General features: G+C 39.4%; 1 protein-coding gene across 6 annotated transcripts in view; it reads left to right on the top strand.

Moving 5' to 3' along the window:
- LOC148861776 (hyperosmolality-gated Ca2+ permeable channel 1.7-like) overlaps positions 1–21,154 on the top strand; it is a 146,029-nt gene extending 124,875 nt beyond the window's left edge. For 2 of the 6 annotated variants that reach the window (XM_088941678.1, XM_088941676.1), the window contains 3 exons: positions 18,590–18,820; positions 19,366–19,586; positions 20,766–21,065. In XM_088941678.1, coding sequence (XP_088797804.1) covers positions 18,590–18,820; positions 19,366–19,586; positions 20,766–20,769 — 456 coding nt within the window. In that variant the 3' untranslated portion in view covers positions 20,770–21,065. Of the gene's footprint in view, positions 1–18,501; positions 18,821–19,365; positions 19,587–20,765 lie in introns of those variants that run through there. The other 4 variants (XM_088941675.1, XM_088941679.1, XM_088941677.1 and 1 more) reach the window with 4 other exon arrangements.
- The last annotated feature ends 1,019 nt before the right edge of the window (positions 21,155–22,173 follow it).

Raw genomic sequence — 22,173 nt, 5'->3', positions numbered from 1 at the left:
TTGTTACTGGTAGATCCATAGTCTCATACTTATGGCTCTATTCGTTATCCAATTTCTGAAAAGAATTTCTAGGCAAAAGAGAAATCCTATGAAACTTATAAGCACCAATTCTTCTTTTTATGGCAGTAATTTATAAAGGCCAATTCTCCAATTCTACCTAGTTTGGAAACATATAAAACTCCCATTTTAATGCTCAAATCTTGCATTTGACTTTCATATTTATCCAAAATTTTTCTTCATAAGGAGAGGTGGTTGTCAAGAGTATATATTTGGCAGAAATAATGTATATAACTTGAGACTCTTATATTGTATTATTTCATTTTCTTCAGCATATGCTAATGGCTTAAATAAATTAAATGGAGCTCTGTCCTTGCTCCATTCCCCCTTCTCTATTTTGTGTTTTTTTTTTCCCTTATTTTCTTTCAATAAACCAATCATCAATTGGTTTGTTTCCAAAAATGTTTCCCACTCTTAGTCAGACATGTTATCCATGCTTCTTATAACAATACCACTTTAAATTATCCTTTTCTTAAAAGTATCCACTTAAATCTCCACCCCCCACCAATTAATACCTCTGGTTGATGTTGCACCTCCCCCTCTAACCCATAACATCCTACATCCCTATAATCTTCCCTCTATTTATTCTTACTTTTTCTCTTCTCCTCACTTTTCTCCTATTAAGTATCTGTTAAACAAATATTCACCACTAATCTCTTTATGGTACAATTAAGCATACAATTAATTAATAATAAATCATATAAATAAAAATCAATTATGATATATTAATTAATAATAGATTAACTAAAACTCTATAATATTATTAATTTAAGTTAAAAATTAACTATTAATAAATTATAGTAATATTTGATTAGATTAGGGGCATCATTTTCAAGGCATCAAGGCGAAGCTAGGTCATAGGGGCGCCTTGCCACCTAGTCGCCGAGGTGACGAGATTTTTAAAGTAAAAAATATAAATCTTAGGGTAGATCCCTAGGTTTCATAGTAATAAGTAGTGATCTTTAACTAATAATCACCATAATTCTCATGAAATAAGTATCCCTAGAAGAAACCTCTCCGGATATTGAAGACATCTTGACTGCAGCCCCTGTGTTGATGATACTGATTAAGACTAGCCGAAGCAGTTCTGAAGCAGTTCTGAAGCAGGTTCTGACTAGCCGAAGTGATCACAGCAGGTTCTGAAACATTTCTGAAGCAGGTTCTGACTAGCCAAAGTGATCATAGCCGGTTCTGAAGCAGTTCTGAAGTAGGTTCTGACTAGCCAAAGTGATCACAGCAGGTTCTGACAGCTCTCAACACAGTTTCAGACTTGCCGAGACTGTCACAGTTCTGAAGCAGTTCAGTTACAGCAGCAAGTGAGGTGTTCTGGGCTGGTAACCGACCTGAAACTAAGGGCTCTCTACTATTGTGCTATGCAGACTCCACTTGAGCTTCGAATACTGCAACTATAAAGAAAGTTCCCCTCCTCACGGCCAATACTGGGACTGCTGAAATCAGTCCTCAACTAGGTCTGTCCTATACAAACCTCTCTTAGCAGCCGAATAGCTGCTAACTACTAGAAACAGTCTAGTAGGACATCAGCTTCTGGGTCTTACTTCCCTTGCGCCCTACTACCAAGGGAAACCCTAGGTTCGAACTTGTGTTGTTCTCCTGCAACCCTAGGGTTTCACAGCAGCAACCCAGACAAAAAAAAAAAAAAAGAGAGAAGAAAGACAGCAAGAGAGAGGAGATGGGGTCGGCTGTAACCAGGAAGGTGCTCAATGCTCTGATACCATGAAGGCTGAAATGCTGTAGCCAAAGTAGCAGAAGAGAGAAGAAGAGCAAGAGATGCTGAGAATGTCAAACTGAACTACCCAGTCGACAGTACTGTTATTTATAGTACATTACAGTACAATGTTACAGGAAATGTCTGGAATGCCCCTGATTAGTGATGGGACACCCAGACTACTTAAAACAGCAAATAAACTTAGGCCCATTAACACAGGCCCAGTACATAACAACTAAAACACAAATACAGACTAATAAGGACACTTTGCAGCTGAATCATCAATACATAAAACCTTTCAACCTAACAATCTGCACCCTTTGTTTCTATTTTGTATGATTTTGACTCATTGAATGCTTTGTCATCAATTGCCGAGAAAGATCTTCTCGTCTTCTTTTGCAAGCAAGTTTGTGGTCCAGTACCTGCGTCTATGACCCCCCTTCCTCCCGGTTCGGATCCTTCACCCATCTCAAATAAACCTATAAGTGACATTCCTGTCCTCTTGTTCCCTTACGTCATTCTACCCGTATATGTAGACCACCTGACCGCTATGGTTTTCCTTTAGACAATAGCTCCTTTTACGTTGTTTTGCCTTCCACAGATATTCCCCTCTCATACCAATAGGTCATTAGCAGCCCTCGATGGAGAGATGCCATGGATGCAGAAATTCAAGATTTGCACAAGAACGACACTTGAGACTTAGTTCCAGCACCTTCAGATGGCTTTGTTATTGGGAGCAAATGGGTCTACTCCATCAAGTTGAAATCTGATGGGTCTCTGGACCGATATAAAGCTCGACTCCTGACTCAGGAGTATACGCAGGAGTATGGCATTGATTATGAGGAGACATTTGCCCCAATGGCCAAGATCACTACAATCCGTGTTCTCTTAGCCCTCTCTGCTAGACACTCTTGGACTATCTTTCAACTAGATGTGAAAAATGGTTTTCTACATGGGCACCTAAAAGAGATTGTATATATGAGACCTCCACCAGGGTACTGTAGAGATCCCTCCCTCGTCTGTCGGTTGAAGAAATCTCTCTATGGGCTAAAGCAAGCTCCTCAAGCTTGGTTTGAAAATTTCAGAGATTTTGTGTAAGCCAGGTATAACCAGAGTGCTTCCGATTACTCTGTCTTTGTGTAGAAAAGGCCCCAGTTATTATGATTCTCCTCCTGTATGTGGATGACATGTTGACTGGAGATGATATTGAAGGAATTCAAGAGCTCAAGTCTCTTCTTCACAATTCCTTTAACATGAAGGATTTAGGCCCTCTTACCTATTTTGGGACTTGAAGTTCAAAGGAATTCCCGAGGGTATTTCATTTTCCAACACAAGTATGCCTTTGTTCTTGTCTAGTTGGCCAGTCTTACCGACAATAAACGGGTAGACACTCCCTTGGAGCTGAATGTCAAATTGTCCAAGTCAGAAGGTCCCTTGCTTCCTAATGCCTCCCTTCATTGACAAATTGTGGGATCTCTCATCTACCTCACCATGACTTTTCCTAGCATTTCACATGGGTGATTCTCTAATCTCATGGAAATGCAAGAAACAACAAACTATTTAGTTGAAAAACAGTTCACTTGATGTATGGAACTGTTTGAGATTAGATGCAAAACAGCAAAACAGCAAACAAGAGAGGAAGAGAAGAGAGAGAGCTGCTGCAATGAGTGTTAGAGAGTGAGAGGTTCGAACATTATCTCACTCTAACACTCTAAACATTTTATTAAGGTGTTAATCTTTGATAAATTATAGAGAGGCCCTTGAGTGGGCAGAAAAATACAAAAAACAGAACATTACAGAGTATGGGCCCAGAATAAGGCCCATAACAAAGAGAAACATAACATAACATGAAATGACAGTCTATGGACCATTCGGCCCATCTCCTCTACACTCCCCCTCAAGCTGAGCATAGATGTTAATCATGCCCAGCTTGCCAGTGTCATGATGAAGCCTTGCCTTGGAAATGACCTTGGTGAGAAAATCTGCCAATTGTCTTTCAGAAGTAATGAATGGAAGACACACTTCACCGGAGGAGACTCTTTCTCGAATAAAGTGTCGATCAACTTCAATATGTTTGGTTCGATCATGTTGTACCAGGTTGTGAGCAATGTTGATGGCAGCCTGATTATCACAGTACAACATCATGGGTTTGTCATGATCAATCCCAAGTTCTTCCATTAAGGACCTTAGCCACAACAATTTCGAGACTCCATGTGCCATGGCTCTATACTCTGCTTCTGCGGAGGATCGGGCTACAACAGATTGTTTCTTACTCCACCAAGAGACAACATTACCAGCCACCAGATTGCAATACCCTAAAGTAGATCTTCTATCATCAATATTTCCAGCCCAATCAGCATCAGTATAGGCTTCAAGTTTCAGATGACCATGCTTGGTACATAGAATTCCTTTTCCTAGAGAGCCTTTCAGATAGCACAAAATCCGTTCTGTTGCTGCCATATGAGCATCTCTAGGAGCATGCATGAACTGGCTAATGCAACTGACAACATACGCAATATCTGGCCTAGTCATGCACAGGTACATAAGCTTTCCAAGAAGTCTCTGAAAGACCCCTTTGTCTTCCAACAAAGTTCCATCCAAAGCTGAAAGTTTGTGACTCATATCAATGGGAGTTGCAGCTGGTCTTGCACACAGTTTTCCAGTTTCAAACAACAAATCAAGGACATATTTCCTTTGGGAAATAAGAATCCCATCCTTGGATCTGGCAACTTCTATGCCAAGGAAGTATCTCAACTCCTCCAGATCCTTAATCTCAAATTCTGTATGGAGGAAATACTTAAGGGCCAAAATGCCTGAGGCATCATCACCAGTCACTATAATGTCATCAACATACACAATGAGATACACTGCTAGAGATCCACTTTTCTTCACAAACAGAGTATGATCTGACTGTGTCTGAACATAGCCGAATTTAACAAGTGCAGCTCTAAATCTCTCAAACCAGGCTCTAGGAGATTGTTTGAGATCATAAAGTGATTTCTTCAATTTGCATACCTTTCCTTGCATATCTTTCCCATACATCCCTGGAGGAAGACACATGTAGACCTCCTCATGTAAGTCACCATTCAGAAATGCATTCTTTACATCTAACTGATAGAGAGGCCAATCAAAGTGAACTGCCAGAGATAAAAGAAACCCCACAGATGTCATCTTGGAAACAGAGGCAAAAGTCTCCAGGTAGTCAATCCCATATGTCTGTGTGTAGCCCTTTGCAACAAGGCCTTGTACCTCTCAATAGTTCCATCGGCCCTGTATTTAATGGTAAAAACCCACCTGCACCCAACTGGATCCTTCCCTTCAGGCAAATCCACCACCTCCCAAGTACCATTTGCATGTAGAGCATCCATTTCAGTCTCCATGGCATCTCTCCATTCTGGAATCCCAATGGCTTCTGAGACAAACCTAGGAATGGGGTTAGAAGCAACAGAAGAGAGATAGGCAAAGTATGAAGGAGAAAGTAGGTCATAAGAAAGGTGTTTGGAAATGCAGTGTGCAGTACACTTCCGCTTCCCTCTCCTAACAGCAATGGGGACATCAAGGTCTGGGAAGGATGATTCCAAAGGAGCTGAAGCAGTACCTGTTATCTCATCTGTGATTGGGAATGTATGAGCCTCATCTGTTGTAAGGGAAACTACTTGCTCATTCCTGGATCTCTGCCTTTGATACACTTTGGGATTATGGGTAGGACGAGGAGGTAAAGAAATAGGGGCACTAGGACAAGAGGTATGAAGTGATTGATCCTCCTTTGATTCATTTGGTGAGGATACAGGTTTGTCAAGAGACTCAACTGGGACAGGAAGAGGAAGAGCAAAAACTTGTGACAGACTCTCCCCCTGTGGACAATGTCCATCCTGAGAGGAACCATAAAAAGGAGAAAGTTCATCAAAGGTAACATCCATAGAGACATGTCGGGTGCCAGTCTTTGGATCAAAACAGCAATAACCCTTTTGTGTGGGGGAGTAACCAAGGAAGATGCATTTGTGGGCTTTCGGTTCAAACTTATGTCTCTCACACTTGGAATGTGAACATAGCAGGTACAGCCAAACACACGAAGAGGAATTGGGAAGAGATCCTTGTCTGGATGAAGAAGACAGAAGGGGGATTTAAACCCTAAAACCCTGGATGGCATACAGTTTATGAGATAGGTAGCAGTAACTACAGCATCACCCCAAAATCTTGTGGGAACATGTGAGGCAAACAAAAGGCTCCTTGCAACTTCAACAATATGTCTATTTTTTCTCTCAGCAACTCAATTTTGTTCAGGGGTTCTAACACAAGAGCTTTGATGAATAACCCCCATGTCAGAGAGATACAAGGATAAACTATTCTCAAAATACTTTTGCATTGTCAGATCTGAAAACCTTAATTCTGGTATCAAATTGAGTTAAAACAAGCTCATGAAATTGCCTCACAAGTCTTGGGATTTCATCCTGGGATTTCATTAAGTATATCCAAGTGAATCTAGAAAAGTCATCAATAAATAGGATAAAATATCTGTAACCCCCCATAGAGGATAAGTGGTAAGGCCCCCACACGTCAGAGTGCACAATATGAAAAGGAAAAGATGATCTTTTATTGCTCACAGGGTATTTTTTTCTACAATGCTTTGACAACTGACAGGACTCACAATTGAGACTGGACACACTGACTCCCTTAAACAGTTTTGGAAATAGATGACTTAAAGCAGAAAAAGGTAAATGACCCAACCAACAATGACTCAACATAATTTGACTGGCAGACTCTAGAAAAGTAGAACCAAAAGCAACATTCTTGGGATGATCAAAGCATTAGCCAGGGGTGTCGAGCAAGTATATTCCATTCGCTTCATGGCCACTCCCAATCACCTTCTTAGACTTTTGGTCCTGAAACACACAGTGAGAAGGGAAAAAGGTTACACAACAATTCAATGACTTGGTCAGGCTACTTACAGATAATAAGTTGGTATTTAATTTAGGTACATGAAGAGTGGAAGATAAGAGTAAGGAGTCTGTAGCCTTGACAGTTCCCTTGCCAGAAATAGGGGCAAGAGAACCATCAGCTAAGGTGATTTTGTCACGACCAGGAAGTAAATCATATGAAACAAACAAAGTGGAAATGTTGGTCATGTGATTAGAAGCACCTAAGTCTATGATCCAAGGGGTTTTGTGATTACCTGAGGTGGATGCATGGTTAGCAGAAGCCCTTATACCTGAGTGAGCAAATGCAATGGTGGCTGGACTTCCAGAAGGGTTGGATGATGAAGTTACACCTTCAAGCTGGCTGATCATCTTTCCAAACTTCTCATATTCAGCTTTCATGGCTGCCAACTATGCACTAGTAGACTCAACCTCTGTATCTATGCTTGTGGCTGCATGTGCACTTCCTGTCTTTCTATTATCATTCTTCTTCTGGAATCTGATAGGTACAAGATTGGGATGCAATTTCCAGCACTTGTCATTTGTGTGTTTCGGCTTCTTACAATATTCACACACCACCTCCTTCCTTCCTATGCCACTGTGAGCTCCTGTAACCCCTTTGGGTTTAATTCCCATATTTGCAAAATGATCATTGATACTGAGTCCTTGAACCTGGACTTGCCTCCTATTTTCTTCACTGTTGACCAAAGTATATGCTTGTGACAATGAAACATCTTCCTTGGACAAGATGTTTTGCTTTGTAATGTCATATTCAGAGTTCAGCCCTGTCAAGAACTCAAAGACCCTATTCCTTTCAACCAATTTCCTGTATGTTTCAGCATCCTTGGGGGTATCCTATGTCACAGCCTCTATCAAATCAATCTCTTTCCATAGAGATTTCAGGGTTGAGAAGTATGCTGAGAGTGACTTCTCCCCCTGCCTTAGATTCTTCACATCACTTCTCAGTTTGTTGGCTCTGGCAACATTCAACTTTTGGGAGTAAGTTTCTGCAACACTATCCCAAATTTCTTTAGCCGAGTTCATCCACAGGTAATGTTGGCTAATCTGTGGCTGCATTGAGTTCACAAGCCACTCAATCACTATGTAATTCTCCTGCACCCATTTCTCATAAGAGGGATCCTCCTCTGGGGGAGCTTTCTTGCTCCCAGAGATAAACCTCCACTTTCCTCTACTGCAAATATGAATTTTTACGGATTGTGACCAGGCCAAATAATTGGTTCCATCCAATTTAACTGTAGCTACAGCCAACAAGGAATTAGTTGTAGTTCCCGAATTATGTCCATATTCAGCAGTGCTCTTGTTCTCAATTTCTGAGAAGTCCATTATGTAACAGCTTCAATTAGGGTTTCGGCAAGCCTTTAAAAGTGATCTGATTTCAAAGAACTCAGATTGAGTTGAAACAATAGCAAACACAGCAACACACAAACTCAGTTCAGAACTGACAGCCATGAGAACAAAGTTCGGTGGCAGCACTTTCAAAGAGAAGAAACCCTGATTCAGCCTTCAAGGAACAATCAGCAGGCCTCCAAACAATATGTATTCTTGGTTCCCAACAATAATTTCCCAAGGAGAACAAAGAAAACAGTCCACAGTACCTAAGAGGACTTTTTACAAACACTATGTATGCAACAGTCAACACTTCACTGTTAACAAGCAGAAATCACTTCAAGAACACTTTGTCTAGGTCCAAGAAGCAGCTGAACTAAATTAGAGGCTTGTACCACTTAATTTAGATCAGTTTTTCAGCAGTTTGGAAGCCCAATAACAGCCGAACCACACTTCTAGAATAACCCAGAAATCAGTCCAGCAACAGTGGGCCGAATGGAGGTGTGCTTTGAATGCTTTAACAGTCCTCCCAAATAACAAAAATAACTCAGCAAAGAACTGAGGAAACAACTTATAGTATCTCTGGTTTGAACTTCAAACCAGGCCGAACACTTTGCTCTCTAAGCTAGCTTCGAAATCCCTTTTCTCTGACTTCAAATCAGGCTGAAAAACTTGCTCTCTGATTCCTTCTGGTCACCGAACCCTTCTCCAAGTGTATAGAAACTTGGGCACCCTCCAATGACCTCCAAGAACCAGGCGAATGACTGTAAACATTCAGCCCTAGAACCTCCTCATGCAATTGGCTGAACTAGAACCACATGAGGGACACGCCAAGCAACGACCCGCTCTGATACCAAGTTGAAAAACAGTTCACTTGATGTATGGAACTGTTTGAGATTAAATGCAAAACAGCAAAACAGCAAACAAGAGAGGAAGAGAAGAGAGAGAGCTGCTGCAACGAGTGTTAGAGAGTGAGAGGTTCGAACATTACCTCACTCTAACACTCTAAACATTTTATTAAGGTGTTAATCTTTGATAAATTACAGAGAGGCCCTTGAGTGGGCAGAAAAATACAAAAAACAGAACATTACAGAGTATGGGCCCAGAATAAGGCCCATAACAAAGAGAAACATAACATAACATGAAATGACAGTCTATGGGCCATTCGGCCCATCTCCTCTACATATTTCCAAGTCCTCTACGGAAGCAGAGTATAGGGCAATGTCATCTGTTTGTAGCAAAATTGTTTGGCTTCAATTTTTATTTTAGGAATCGGGTCATTCCTCTCCCACCTATCCCTCTGTATGTAGATGTTAACAGTTGTTCATGTTCTCAGGTTTAGTACCGCAAGGGTACTGTTGTAATTTTCTCTTGTCTTTATGTTGTACGACTGGGTCAGTATAAATAATAATACTAACTCTCGTCCACTGAGTTAAGGAGTGCTCTCAATCCACTCGAGTCTCCTCTCTTCTCTCCCTCTCTATTCTCCTCTCCTCTCCTCTCTTCTCTAGTTCTTGCTCAACATGGTATCAGAGCAAGTCGTCCAGGCCTAAAGGGTGGTGTCAAGCAAACCTGTTGTTCAATGTCGAGTAGATGGTCTTCTTCATCTTCTAGTCCAAAAGTTATAGAGATTCTTCATCTCCCAGAGCTAGCTCCATCAAACTGCTAATCTGGAGTACTCCGTTCGACCCAGAAGTCATAGAGACCTTTCATCTTCCAGAGCAGGCTCCATCAAACTGCTAATCTAGTGTACTCAGTTCGACCCAGAAGTCATAGAGACCTTTCATCTTCCAGCCTAGAAGTTGCATCCACCATCTGTTTGACTGTAGAGAGGCTATCTCTTGAGGTTCGTAGAGGGAGTTCTAACTTACAAAGAAGCTATCTTCTGAAGTTAAAAGAGGTACTAGTCATCTACCATTCGGCTGCCCTATTGATTGCCTGGTTATTGATTGAATGTTCAGCCGATTGATGGAGTTGACTGTATTCCTTAACAAACTGCTGTATTCAACTGAGTTTTTTTATTCCTTCAACCCTATGATGGACTGTTGATGCCCTGAAGCTGATGTTGTATTGATCTTATTGATTGACTGTTCGGCTACCCTGTTAATCTCAGTGACTGTTTGGCTATCAGGCCTGCCGATTGTGTGGTGAACTCCACCATCTTTTTCATTCTGTTGGGAGGTCATATGACCTCGGTTCATTTGTAGGTCATTCAGACCTGGTGATGTACTGCAACTGCAGTATTTTTTTAGTTTCCTAAAAGGATTTGTAGGTCGTACAGACCTGTTCCAGTGTTGCATCAACAGGGTTCAGTCTTTACTCCCAGTGAAACCGTAGGTCAGAAGGACCTATTTTCAGCAATAGCCTTTTACGGCAGTATTCATTTGGTTCCTCTTTTTTTAGTCCCGATATCATGAGTAGTGAAGATTCAGCCACATCTGGAGTTTCCTCAATGCTGAATGGAATGGGTGGGGGTGACCTATCCTTTCCTATGGCTGTTGTCCCTCTTGATGGTTTAAATTACCTAGAGTGGTCAAGAGGGATCAAATTATACATCACTGCAAGGGGGAAAATAGGCTATATAAATGGAAGAATCAAAGAACCACCCTCTAGGAATGCTGAATATGATAGATGGGCTCAGGAGAACAGTATGGTTATGTCGTGGCTCTTGATCTCTATGCAACCACAAAAAGGAAAAAACTTCATGTGGGCTGAAACTGCAAATGAGATCTGGGAACAAGCAAAATCTACTTATTCAGAATTGCGACACTATGCCAAAATTTATCAATTGCAGGCAGCAGCATCCAGTTGCAGATAGGGGGAGAGGTCTTTATCTGCATATTACTCTAACTTGACCTCTGTCTGGAAAGAGTTGGACCATTACCAGTGTGGATTGGAAGTGTGATGAGGATGCAAAAATGTACAAGCAACTTGTCTCCCAACAAAGGGTGTTTGCCTTCTTACATGGTCTGAATCCTATGTATGAATCTATCAGAGTTCAGATTCTCAGCTCTAAGGATCTCCCAACAGTCTTGGTGGGGATGCAGTTGTGTTGGTAGCAAAAGGGGGTGCTTCTACTAGTGTGGGATCTTCTTCTAGGAAAGGAGATCTCTAGAAAAAAACAGAAGATAAGGATAAATTGTGGTGCACTCATTGTCAGAAATCCTGACACACCAAAGATACCTGTTGGGATCTTCATGGGAAACCAAAATGGGCTCAAGATCTGACTAAGAAGCAAGGTTCTGAGGTGAATAAGAGGCCCGAACAGCAAGGTACAAAGAAACATCACATGGCCAACATGGTTACTCGGGAGAATCAGCCCTCCACTTCTACTGTGACCCAGACACATCTCAATGGATCTGACCCGAGGGAGGATATTATAAATTCCTTCCATGACCATTTAGAGCTCTATGGTAGAGCACTTCGTCAGATGGATGCTCCTCCCCCAACCTCATTTTCATCTACGTCAGGTAACCCTGCCACAGATTTCCATGTTACTTCTCACACCCCTGACTCTCCATGGATCATTGATTCTGGAGCGTCAAAACACATGGCTGGTACATCCTCTTACTTTCAAACCTATCACCTTTTTTCTAGAAGAGACAAGGTGAGACTAGCCGATGGATCATATACTTCCATAGCTGGTCAAGGAACCCTATCTCTTCCTCTTGGTCTTACCCTTTCTGATGTCCTTCATGTTCCAAATTTTTCCATTAATTTGTTCTCTGTTAGTAGTGTTACTAATTCCTTGAATTGCTCAGTGACCTTTTTCCCTTCTCATTGTGTGATTCAGGATCTGGCCTCGGGGAGGACGATTGGTAGGGGACGTATGGTTGATGGACTTTACATGCTGGAGAATAAGGTTGTTTTTCATGTTATAGTCTATGAGTCAGTCTTGCAAGAAGAGAGTCTATTTATGGCATTGTCGTCTAGGTCATTTGTCTTTTCAGTCTTTGAAAGTAGTATTCCCAAAACTGTTTAAGTCAATGTCTGTTTCTGATTTTTCTTGTCAAACGTGTCAATTAAGTAAACATTGTAGAACTCAATTTCTTCAAAAAAATAGTAAATCTGAATCTCCTTTTCACATTGTTCATTCTGATGTATGGGGCCCTGTTACTTTACCATCTGAGAGTGGCTAGAAGTATTTCATTACCCTCATTGATGATTATTCTAGATATACTTGGGTATACCCAATGCAAACCAGGGAGGAAGTACCAAAAATCATTCAAAATTTCCAGCGGATGGTCTTTACTCAATTTCATACTGAAATTCAAATTTTTCAATCAGATAATGCCAAAGAATTTTTTCATAGTGACCTCACAGAATTTTTTGCTTTGTGTGGTTCTCTTCATCGTAGCTCTTGTGCTCGCATGCCACAACAAAATGGTGTGGCCGAACGGAAGAACCAACATCTCCTTGAAGTGGCTTGGGATTTACTACTTCATATGAATGTCCCCAAACGTTTTTGGCTTGAAGTTGTTCTTTGTTCCGCTTACCTTATAAATCATATGCCCTCTCGTTGTTTAGAGTACAATGCCCCACATCAACTTCTCTTTCCTAAGGCTCCCCTTCTTTCTATTCCTCCTCGTGTCTTTGGTTGTCGATGTTTTGTCCAAATCTGTTTCCCACCTGTGGGAAATTGGATTCTCGTGCTATCCCTTGCATATTTCTTAGTTACTCCTTTACTCAAAAGGGATACCGTTGTTTTGATCCTGTTTCTCGGAAATTCTATGTCTCCATGGATGTTTCTTTCTTTGAAGATGAGCATTTCTTTCCTGTTTCTCATCAGGGAGAGTGTAGACATGAGGAGAAACTGGTTCAGCTTCCTCCTCTTCCTAATTCTTCGCCATTGTCTCAGTCTCCTCTTCCTAATCCTTCTTCCCCTTCTCTTCCTAACCCTCCGCCTTTTCGTGTTTTTTCTCGTCATCGCAAAGGCCATCCAAATTCAAGAGTTGTGGAAAATCCAGAAGCTGTACCTCCAGTGTCACCAGACTCCTCGGGGGAGGATCATACTCACTCAGGTATTTTGGCTCCCAATGATGTCCTTGAATCTATTGAAAATGATCCCTCTACTGCTAATGACCTTGACCGTCCTATTGATCATAGGAAGGGTGTTAGATTGTGCACCACTAAACATCCCATTTCTAACTTTGTTTCCTATGAGAACATTTCACCCTCATTCTGTGCTTTTCTTACTTCCATTGACAATGTTCCTATCCCTAAGAATGTGGCAGAAGCTCTTTCAGTTCCTGAATGGACAAATGCCATGAAGGAAGAAATTAATGCCCTTCATAAGAATGGCACATGGGATCTTGTTGATCTTCCTAAGGGAAAGGTTCCAGTTGGATGTAAATGGGTGTTCACTATCAAGCATAGGGCTGATGGAAGAGTGGAGAGGTACAAAGCTTGCTTAGTGGCAAAGGGGTTTCCTCAAGTGTATGGAGTTGATTATGTTGAAACTTTTGCTCTTGTTGCCAAGATGAACTCCATTAGAGTCCTTTTCTTCCTTGCTGCTAATTTGGACTGGGATTTACATCAACTTGACAATAAGAATGCTTTCCTAAATGGTGACCTTGAAGAGGAAGTTTACATAATTCAATCCCCTGGGTTTCTGGCTCAAGGCAATGAACAAAAAGTGTGCAAGTTGAAGAAGTTTTTATACGGGCTGAAACAATCACCAAGAGCTTGGTTCAACAAATTCCATGTGGCAGTTCAGTAGAAAGGATACAAGCAATGTCAATCAGATCACACACTGTTTGTGAAAAGAGGAGAAGGTAAAATTGCTGCCCTAATTGTATATGTAGATGACATAATTGTTACTGGTGACTGGGAGGATGAAATTCAAAGGTTGAAGTTCTTTCTTGCCACTCAGTTTGAAGTGAAGGATCTAGGACCTGCCAGATACTTCCTTGGAATTGAAGTTGCCCGATCAAAGAAGGGTATCTTCATCTCTCAAAGGAAATATGTCCTAGATTTACTTCAAGACACAGGGAAGATGGGGGTGAAGTCAGTTGACTCTCCCATTGACCCCAACCATAAATTAGGTGAGAGTCGAGGTGAACCTCTCAAGGATGTGAAACAGTTTCAGAGGCTTGTAGGGAGGTTGTTATACCTTTCTATGACTCACCCAGACATTGCATATGTTGTTGGTGTCCTCAGTCAGTTCATGCATGCTCCTAGGTCCTTTCATCTTGAAGCAACAGAGAGAATCCTCTGATATCTAAAGAAGTATCTGGGTGCTGGTTTGTTATTTCAAAAGCATGGACATTTAAAAGTTGAGGTTTATACAGATGCAGATTGGGCCGGATCCCAAAGTGACAGAAAGTCTACCAGTGGCTATTGCACATTTATATGAGGGAATCTTGTTACATGGAGGAGTAAAAAGCAAAATGTTGTGGCTAGATCCAGTGCTGAAGCTGAATATCGTGCTATGGCCCACGGGGTAGCTGAAGGCATGTGGATAAAGAATTCGTTGAGTGAGTTGGGCTTCTTAGTGGACAAACCTATGTCTCTATTCTGTGATAACAAAGCAGCTATAAACATTGCTGCCAATCTGGTGCTACATGATAGAACAAAACACATTGAAGTTGACAAGCATTTTATCAGAGAGAAAGTCATCACAGGCGAAGTGTGTACTCCCTATGTCAATTATGAGAACCAACTTGCAGACATCTTTACAAAGGGTCTAAACCATTCTAGACATCATGATCTGTGTGACAAGTTGGGCATGATTGATATCTATGCTCCAACTTGAGGGGGAGTGTTAACAGTTGTTTATGTTCTCAGGTTTAGTACCGCAAGGGTACTGTTGTAATTTTCTCTTGTCTTTATGTTGTACGACTGGGCCAGTATAAATAATAATACTAACTCTCGCCCACTGAGTTAAGGAGGGCTCTCAGTCCACTCGAGTTTCCTCTCTTCTCTCCCTCTCTATTCTCCTCTCCTCTCCTCTCTTCTCTAGTTCTTGCTCAACAGTAGACAACACTAGTGTTATTATGATTGCCTCTAATCATGTCTTTCATGAAAGAACGAAGAATATTGAGGTGGATTGCCACTTTATCCACTACCTATTTCTTGCGGGCTCTATCTCTCCCCCTCATGTTGCCTCCAATATGCAAGTTGCAAACATCTTCACAAAGGCCATGTTGAGATCCAGACAATTATTCCTTGTAAGCAAACTGATGTCCATGCCTTTGCATCAGTTTGAGGGAGAGTGTGAAGGGTCTCATTGATGTACCATATTAATGTAGTCCCTATTGTATTGTATCTCTTATTTTGTTGTTATTTTCTCTTTAGCCCTACAAGGGCTTTTCTATAAACATTCCTATTTCATTAATCTATATATTGAGGCTCTTGGAGTTGGGCCGAACTATTCAGTTCTTCACCCCAGAAATTTGTCTTCTCCTCTTTGGTATGAACTGCTTGTTTGACATGACCAACATAGCTCACAACCCAGTTCGGCATGATAGGACAAAACATATTGAAGTTGACTAGCATTTTATAAGAGAAAGGGTAGCTTCCGGAGAAGTTTGCCTTTCTTTTATTGCCTCAGAGCAATGGTTAGCAGATGTTTTGACCAAGGGTGTCCCCAAGGCAAAGTTACAACATTGTGTAAGCAAGCTGGGCAGCATGATAATGGGCCGAATGGGCCTTAGTTTCTTTGCTTTTTTTAAGTTATGTTTATGAGTTGTGTTAGTAGGTAGTGCGCCTTAGTTATGGGCCTGATTTCTCTTTTTTTTATTGTTTTTTATTGTATCTTTAGCGATGGATGCCCTACTAAGGGCATGTAATTGTCCTTATTTTTTACAACAAAAGAATAAAAGAGATCATTGAGGGCTGAAGAGAGGTTTTGAACTACTCTCTCTTCTTCTTCCTTTTCTTCTATCTTCTTCCTCCATCACTTCTCTCTCTTCAATCTCCTTTTCTCCCGTTTCTTTTCTTTCAATTTAGATTATTGCAGGTGTGATTTACAACTAAAATATGTACAAATTTCATTTACAAATCTATAAATACATATTTTATACATGACATACATGTGTATAAATAATTAGAAAAAATATATGTTTTATATAAATATAATACATATATGTATGTATTTGTTCCGGCGGGCTTGAGCTACCCAAGGCTTCAATCCAAGCCCAACCCACATTTAGGTCAGGCCTGAGTTATTTTTCCCAAACCCAGCCTGCACTCGAAAAACTCAGGCCAACCTATGCAAAAACTTGGATTGGGTTGGGTTGGTCTTGGGTTGAGCCTGCCCAAGTTGCACTTATACTCTTTATACTTTGTGTATGTGTGTGTGTGTGCGTGTGCATGCGTTTGTGTGTGTCTATATATTCCAATCAGCAATATAGATAAGGGTAGGTAAGGTTTATTATGATTCCATCTTTTTGAGGGTCACATGCCCATTTCTTGAATTTAATAAAAACCAAAAGAAATTCTATGTATTTAATTTTCATCAAGGTGATTCTTCTAATATTTGAAGAACTTGTGTTCAGCATCTAGCATTAACTCCATAAATATTTATCTTACATATTTATATTTGAATAACAAAGGCAACACTTTACCCTACATATTAGTGTTCTAAGTACCAAACTTAATGCTTTTTTGTAGAGAAACAAGCATGTAATGGGAGTGAGGGCATTATTGTAATTCCATTGTTTTTTGTATTAAGGAGATGATAATGGGACAAGTGGCCAATTAGGCTAACATTCTTTTTCCTAAAACTTATCTTCCTCTTTTTCCCTTTTTTTCTTCTTTCTCGTTATTCCTTGATCTAACATTGAACTGCACATCTGGTGAGTTGCAAGTTGGTGGTAGAGCAAGAAGAGATCATCAAGACAACATAGGGGGGTTTAGCTTTTCTTCTGTTGATGTCATCATCCGTACAGGTGGTATCAGTAGCTGTGTGGACTGGTATTTTCAACCCATCATTGACATGGATGGTCAAATCAGTAACCCAGTGATCTAGTCAAAATCCTAGTTCAAGTCAACTCCTAACCTGTTATATTACAAAAAGTTGTTGACTCACTCAACAACCCATCAACCCTGTTGAAGGTGGATGAAGGTTTGTCTAAGGCTATATGTATGCCATTAGGAAACTTATTTAGTGCTGAAATTTCTAGAGAGAGACAAAAAAATTCAATACCTAGGGATTGAAATGGGGTTTCTTCAAACTGATTTAGAGGGATGTTTAGGTTGGTGAACTAACAGAGGAGATTGAATTTGAAGGAGTCTTGAGAAGGTTCGGTACAAAAAGATAGAAAGTTTTCAAAAGAAAAATTAAAAACTTTTGAAAAATAGGGTTTTAATTGGAAATTTTGAAAAGTTTTTTAGTGGGATGAAGAAGAACCTTAGATATGGGGGATGGCTGAACAAACCTTGTTTTCACTAGGATTTGATTGGGATGATCTGGAGAGAGAAGTCTCTCTCTCTCTACAAAAGGTGTGTGGATGTTGAGAATTGAAGGGAATTGAGAGGAGGCTTACCTAGGATCAATTTACTCCTTTAGCTGATTATAAATGATAACTTTTGGTTGCCTTTTTTATGAGGTCTTTTTTGGCTGTTAGTGGATGAATTAAAAAAATATATATATATTGAAAGAAAAGAGAAGAAAAGCCCAAGACACATTCCTGCAGTTCCTAGAATCACTCCAAGGCCTTTAGGAATCACTCACCAAAAGTCACATAGGCAGAATATAGAATAATTAACCATGATTTGTTTTTGCAACCTTATGCGCATATATAGATTGTTTAGGATCAGCTGAACTCCTTAAACTAATAAAACTGAAAATTACAGTTCTGCTGTTCAGACTCTAATAAAAGACTAAAACCTCATAAACTAAACCAATGACTTTGAAATTTTAAATACAACTAAACTGTGACCATACAAACCAAAATAATAGGCTGGACCCAACATACATTGATCAAAATGACCAAGATACCCGTATGATAAGAATCAGCCCATTTTCCTAGAATAATGTTCCTGCCAAATCAGTAGTGTGGTTGGTATTTTTCTCCTTCTATAATATGTCCATAAGGATCTGTATGATCTCCATCAATGCTTACATGCTGATACTTTCAACTTCATAGGTAAATTAGTCATATATGCTGAGTGATGATAGTGTTACTTTAATTTCTTTGTTTTTTTTTTCTGCTTTAAAATTTAAATAATGTCAAATTAATTAAAGTTCGGTTTAACTGTTTTTAATATTTCTCATTAAGATATTTTACCAAATGCTATGAATGTATTTCTGTTGACCAAGCATATAAGGATATTTTCAGGAGTTGTGACAATTAACCTATATGGCAACAAGCTGACCAATTTTCTGCTTTAAAATTTAAATAATGCCAAATGAATTAAACTTCTGTTACTGTTTCTAATACTTCTAATTGAGATATATTACCAAATGCTATGAATGTATTTCTGTTGACCAAGCATTAAGGATATTTTCAGGAGTTGTGACAATTAACCTATGTGGCAACAAGCTGACCAATTTTCTTTTGAACACCTTGCTCATGGATTTTTTTTCCCATTTTCAAAGATTATCAACGTATATGATCAGAAATATGAGAGTGGGGCAGCATTCTGGCCAGATGTACATCGCCGTTTGGTTATTGGGTTGATCATTTCACAACTCCTGCTAATGGGATTGATGGGCACAAAAGGAGCTGGCCTAGCATCATTACTCATTCCAGTTCCTGTATTGACCATTGGGTTCCATATGTTCTGCAAAGTTCGTTTTGAATCAGCATTTGTGAAATTCCCTTTACAGGTTAATAATCCTTTATTTCTATTCACACAGATAAATCTGCAGTGTCTTTGATCCTGCATATTCTTTGCCTTGAATCCTTGATATGTTTGAACGGTGCAGCAGAAGCACTGGTGTTGTCATAAAAATAAAGCTGACACAGTTTAGATCTATCTCTTTTAAGATGGGAAAAAGAGTAATTCCTAGCATAATGATCCTTTTCCATTACAGAGAGATGCCAAATGATAAAAGGACAAAAATTAGACCTGGAATTTTTGTGCAAATGCGGAGAGTCTAGGGGTTTACATCTTATCACATTACAGTCAGGACCGCACAAGCATCTTCCTATTGGTGCATGTAATCCTTTGGTCCAAACGTATGGAAGATGGTTTAAAAGGATTTGCAACCATGAGATGGTTATACCTGCATAGAGGAAGTTTTATGTTGTCCCTGTTGTGAATGGGAAACTAGACAAAACTGAAGGAAATTGATAATATGTTACATGCGTATTATGTGATTGCATTTACTTTTCTACTTGTGATATTAATTTCTGTTATGCCTGATAACAGGATGCAATGAGAAAGGATACATTAGAGCGTGCAAAAGAGCCCAAATTTAACTTGAAAATCTACCTCCAGGATGCATACATGCACCCAGTCTTAAAGGACAACCAATCGGAGAGGTCATCATCCATTAATGAGGAAGAGTACAATCAACCTGTGCAAACCAAGAGAAATTCTGCTTGGAGTACACCCAATCGGGAACAACATGGGTCTCAAGCTGGTTCAATGTATTTTCCATAGTCCATATTATCCTGAGGATTCCTTTTGTTTTGTGTGTGTTAGTGTGGGGTCTTAGGGTGGGCCTTGGCGTAATGGTTTGGTTGTTACATTGCGACTTAGGTGAACAGGGTTCAAATATAAGAGGCTGCATAAAGTTGTCTCTCCGACCTTCATTGGATGGTAACATGCAAATATAAGAGAGATTCTCAATATACAGAGTAGTGAAGCAGTGTGGGGTCTAGATCTGCCACCCACTAGACACTACTCACACGCTACCCACAAAACACTACAACTGCGAACATATTCGGGATGTGCGGCTATAGGGTCCTGTGGGGGGCAGACCCCGTGTATGAGCGTGTTGACTTGTACTAGCAAGTAGCAACATTACAGTGATAGCAAATTATCATTGTTAGGAAATGGAAAATTGTATAAAAAAAAACCATAGATACACACGCACTTACCATGCACATCAGGAGATCGGATCTGCTCCTCACACCTGGCGCCTCACAGGCACATTTCACATACATTTGTGAGGAGCAGATCCCGTCACGCACATCAGAGGAGCGAGAGGTTCTTTTGGCAACATAGAGGTGCTGTTCCACGAATCCTCCTGTCTGAGTGATGACTGTATCTATATGATGCAATCAGTAAACCTTATTTGAATTATATATCACAAAATAGAAAAAAAAGGAGAGAGAGAGAGATGAAAAACAAGGAAAGATAAATCTATTATACATACAAAATAGAGTTGTTCATTACTCCTCTTGATTCCCCAGGTTTTGTGATTATTTTTTGAATTTTTGGCTCAATTTGGAAGGAGTACAAATATAAATATGTACAGTGTAAATATATACAAAATAATATAAATTATAAGGTTTTGCATTCTACATATTTCTATATTTGTATTTGTACTACTTCCAAACTAAGCCTTTGGGAAATAGAAAATAGCAAACTCACAATCGATTCAGTTCCATTTATGCTAGGAAAATGAATCTAATCATTCTTATATGGAATATTGGGGCATTGTGGTGTTTCAAATTTTATTTTGAATTTTTGAAAAAAAAAATAGAAAACATTCAATTTGGGGTCATTTCAACTCACCCACAATCACTTCAGTTTCTTTTTTGTGGAAATTGAATCTTATTTTCAAGAATCACAAATTATTGTCTTATAGAGACTTTTTGCAGGTAAGAAGCTCGTGTTTATCTTCGCATGCAGGAGGGGTGGTTTTAAATTTTAATGGAGGGAAAATTGAAGACGACCAATCCTAGTCCAGAGGTCTTCCATTGGGTGAGCTGCCAATTATGTGCACCATGGACGAAAGGACCTTTTGTCCATCGTCGATTTACTGAATAGAGTCTTGTGGTGTTTAATCACATTGAACTTTCTTTCTTTAATTTCTTTTCTCTTTCCCATCCCTTTGATATGCTTGTATCCAAATACCATCTCATTAGTATTCAATTTTAATGAAATTTTGGCCATCATATAAATATTGGGTATGTTATAATAAATTTAATTAAAACTTATCAAAATATTATTTATTAATAAAAGGAACTAGAAATGGATTTGATATTATATATCACTAGTGTAAGAGTATATGCTATGTGTGTGTAAATATTAATCATATATGACATAGGGTACTAGGATTTACTTTTATGATTTATACGGGACTCAAGGTAAGTATCTGCTTCATATAATATAGACTAGTGTACAAGCACATTGCACATGCAAGTAAAGATATTAACCTTATATGATATGATATTCTGATTTAAGTCGTTTAACTTTTATCATCTGTACCAAAATCAATGCAAGTATATGCATTATATGGTATAATATAAATATAGATGATAAAATGAAATAACTAACAATTTTTTGAGACACTTAGTAAATAATAATCAACATCCAAAATATACACCAACTTTGCAAGCTTAAATGCATATACTCAGATCTTACGTGATCATATCATACTGCAATGTATCAATTCTTGATTGTATTTAGGATAAAAAGAAGAGGAAAATCCTCAACCATGTTATAGATGAATCAATTTCGGATTCCATCTTAGATAAAAACGGATGTTGTTTATAGCCCTAGATATGAGACATGGAATGTTAGTTAGTACATGTATTTGTAAAGATCACAATTTAATTTCCAATTTGTATTGTTAACCAATTTTTCCACTTTCTCTTTTTTTTGTAAGTGTGGATTTTACAGACACCCCATTTTTGTGTTCCTTAGTCTTTTTGCGGCATTTTAAACTTCAAGCATTCTTTAAATAACCTCTCAGTTGACCTAGGGGTATTTTTTGAATTTTACAAAAGTTGGGGCCTCAAGGATCCGAGACCATAGGTATGTCGAGCCCAAAAAATCAAACCTAAGACACCAAGATCATCCAATTCCAACACCATTTACCCCTTCATCCCAAGGCCCAAAGTCGAAACCGATTTTAATCATCCGATTGGAATCATTTTGATCATAAACCTCATTTTACATCAAATTGGAAATCCAAAACCATAGGTACATAGAGCCCAAAAATCTAAACCAACAACACCAATATCACCTGATTCCAACACCATTTACTCCTTCATCCCAGTACCC

Source organism: Nelumbo lutea, chromosome 4, assembly GCF_056320005.1.
Source record: "Nelumbo lutea isolate HS-2025 chromosome 4, American lotus-T2T, whole genome shotgun sequence".
Taxonomy (NCBI): Eukaryota; Viridiplantae; Streptophyta; class Magnoliopsida; order Proteales; family Nelumbonaceae; genus Nelumbo; species Nelumbo lutea.
This window is presented reverse-complemented; position numbering and strand designations above follow the sequence as displayed.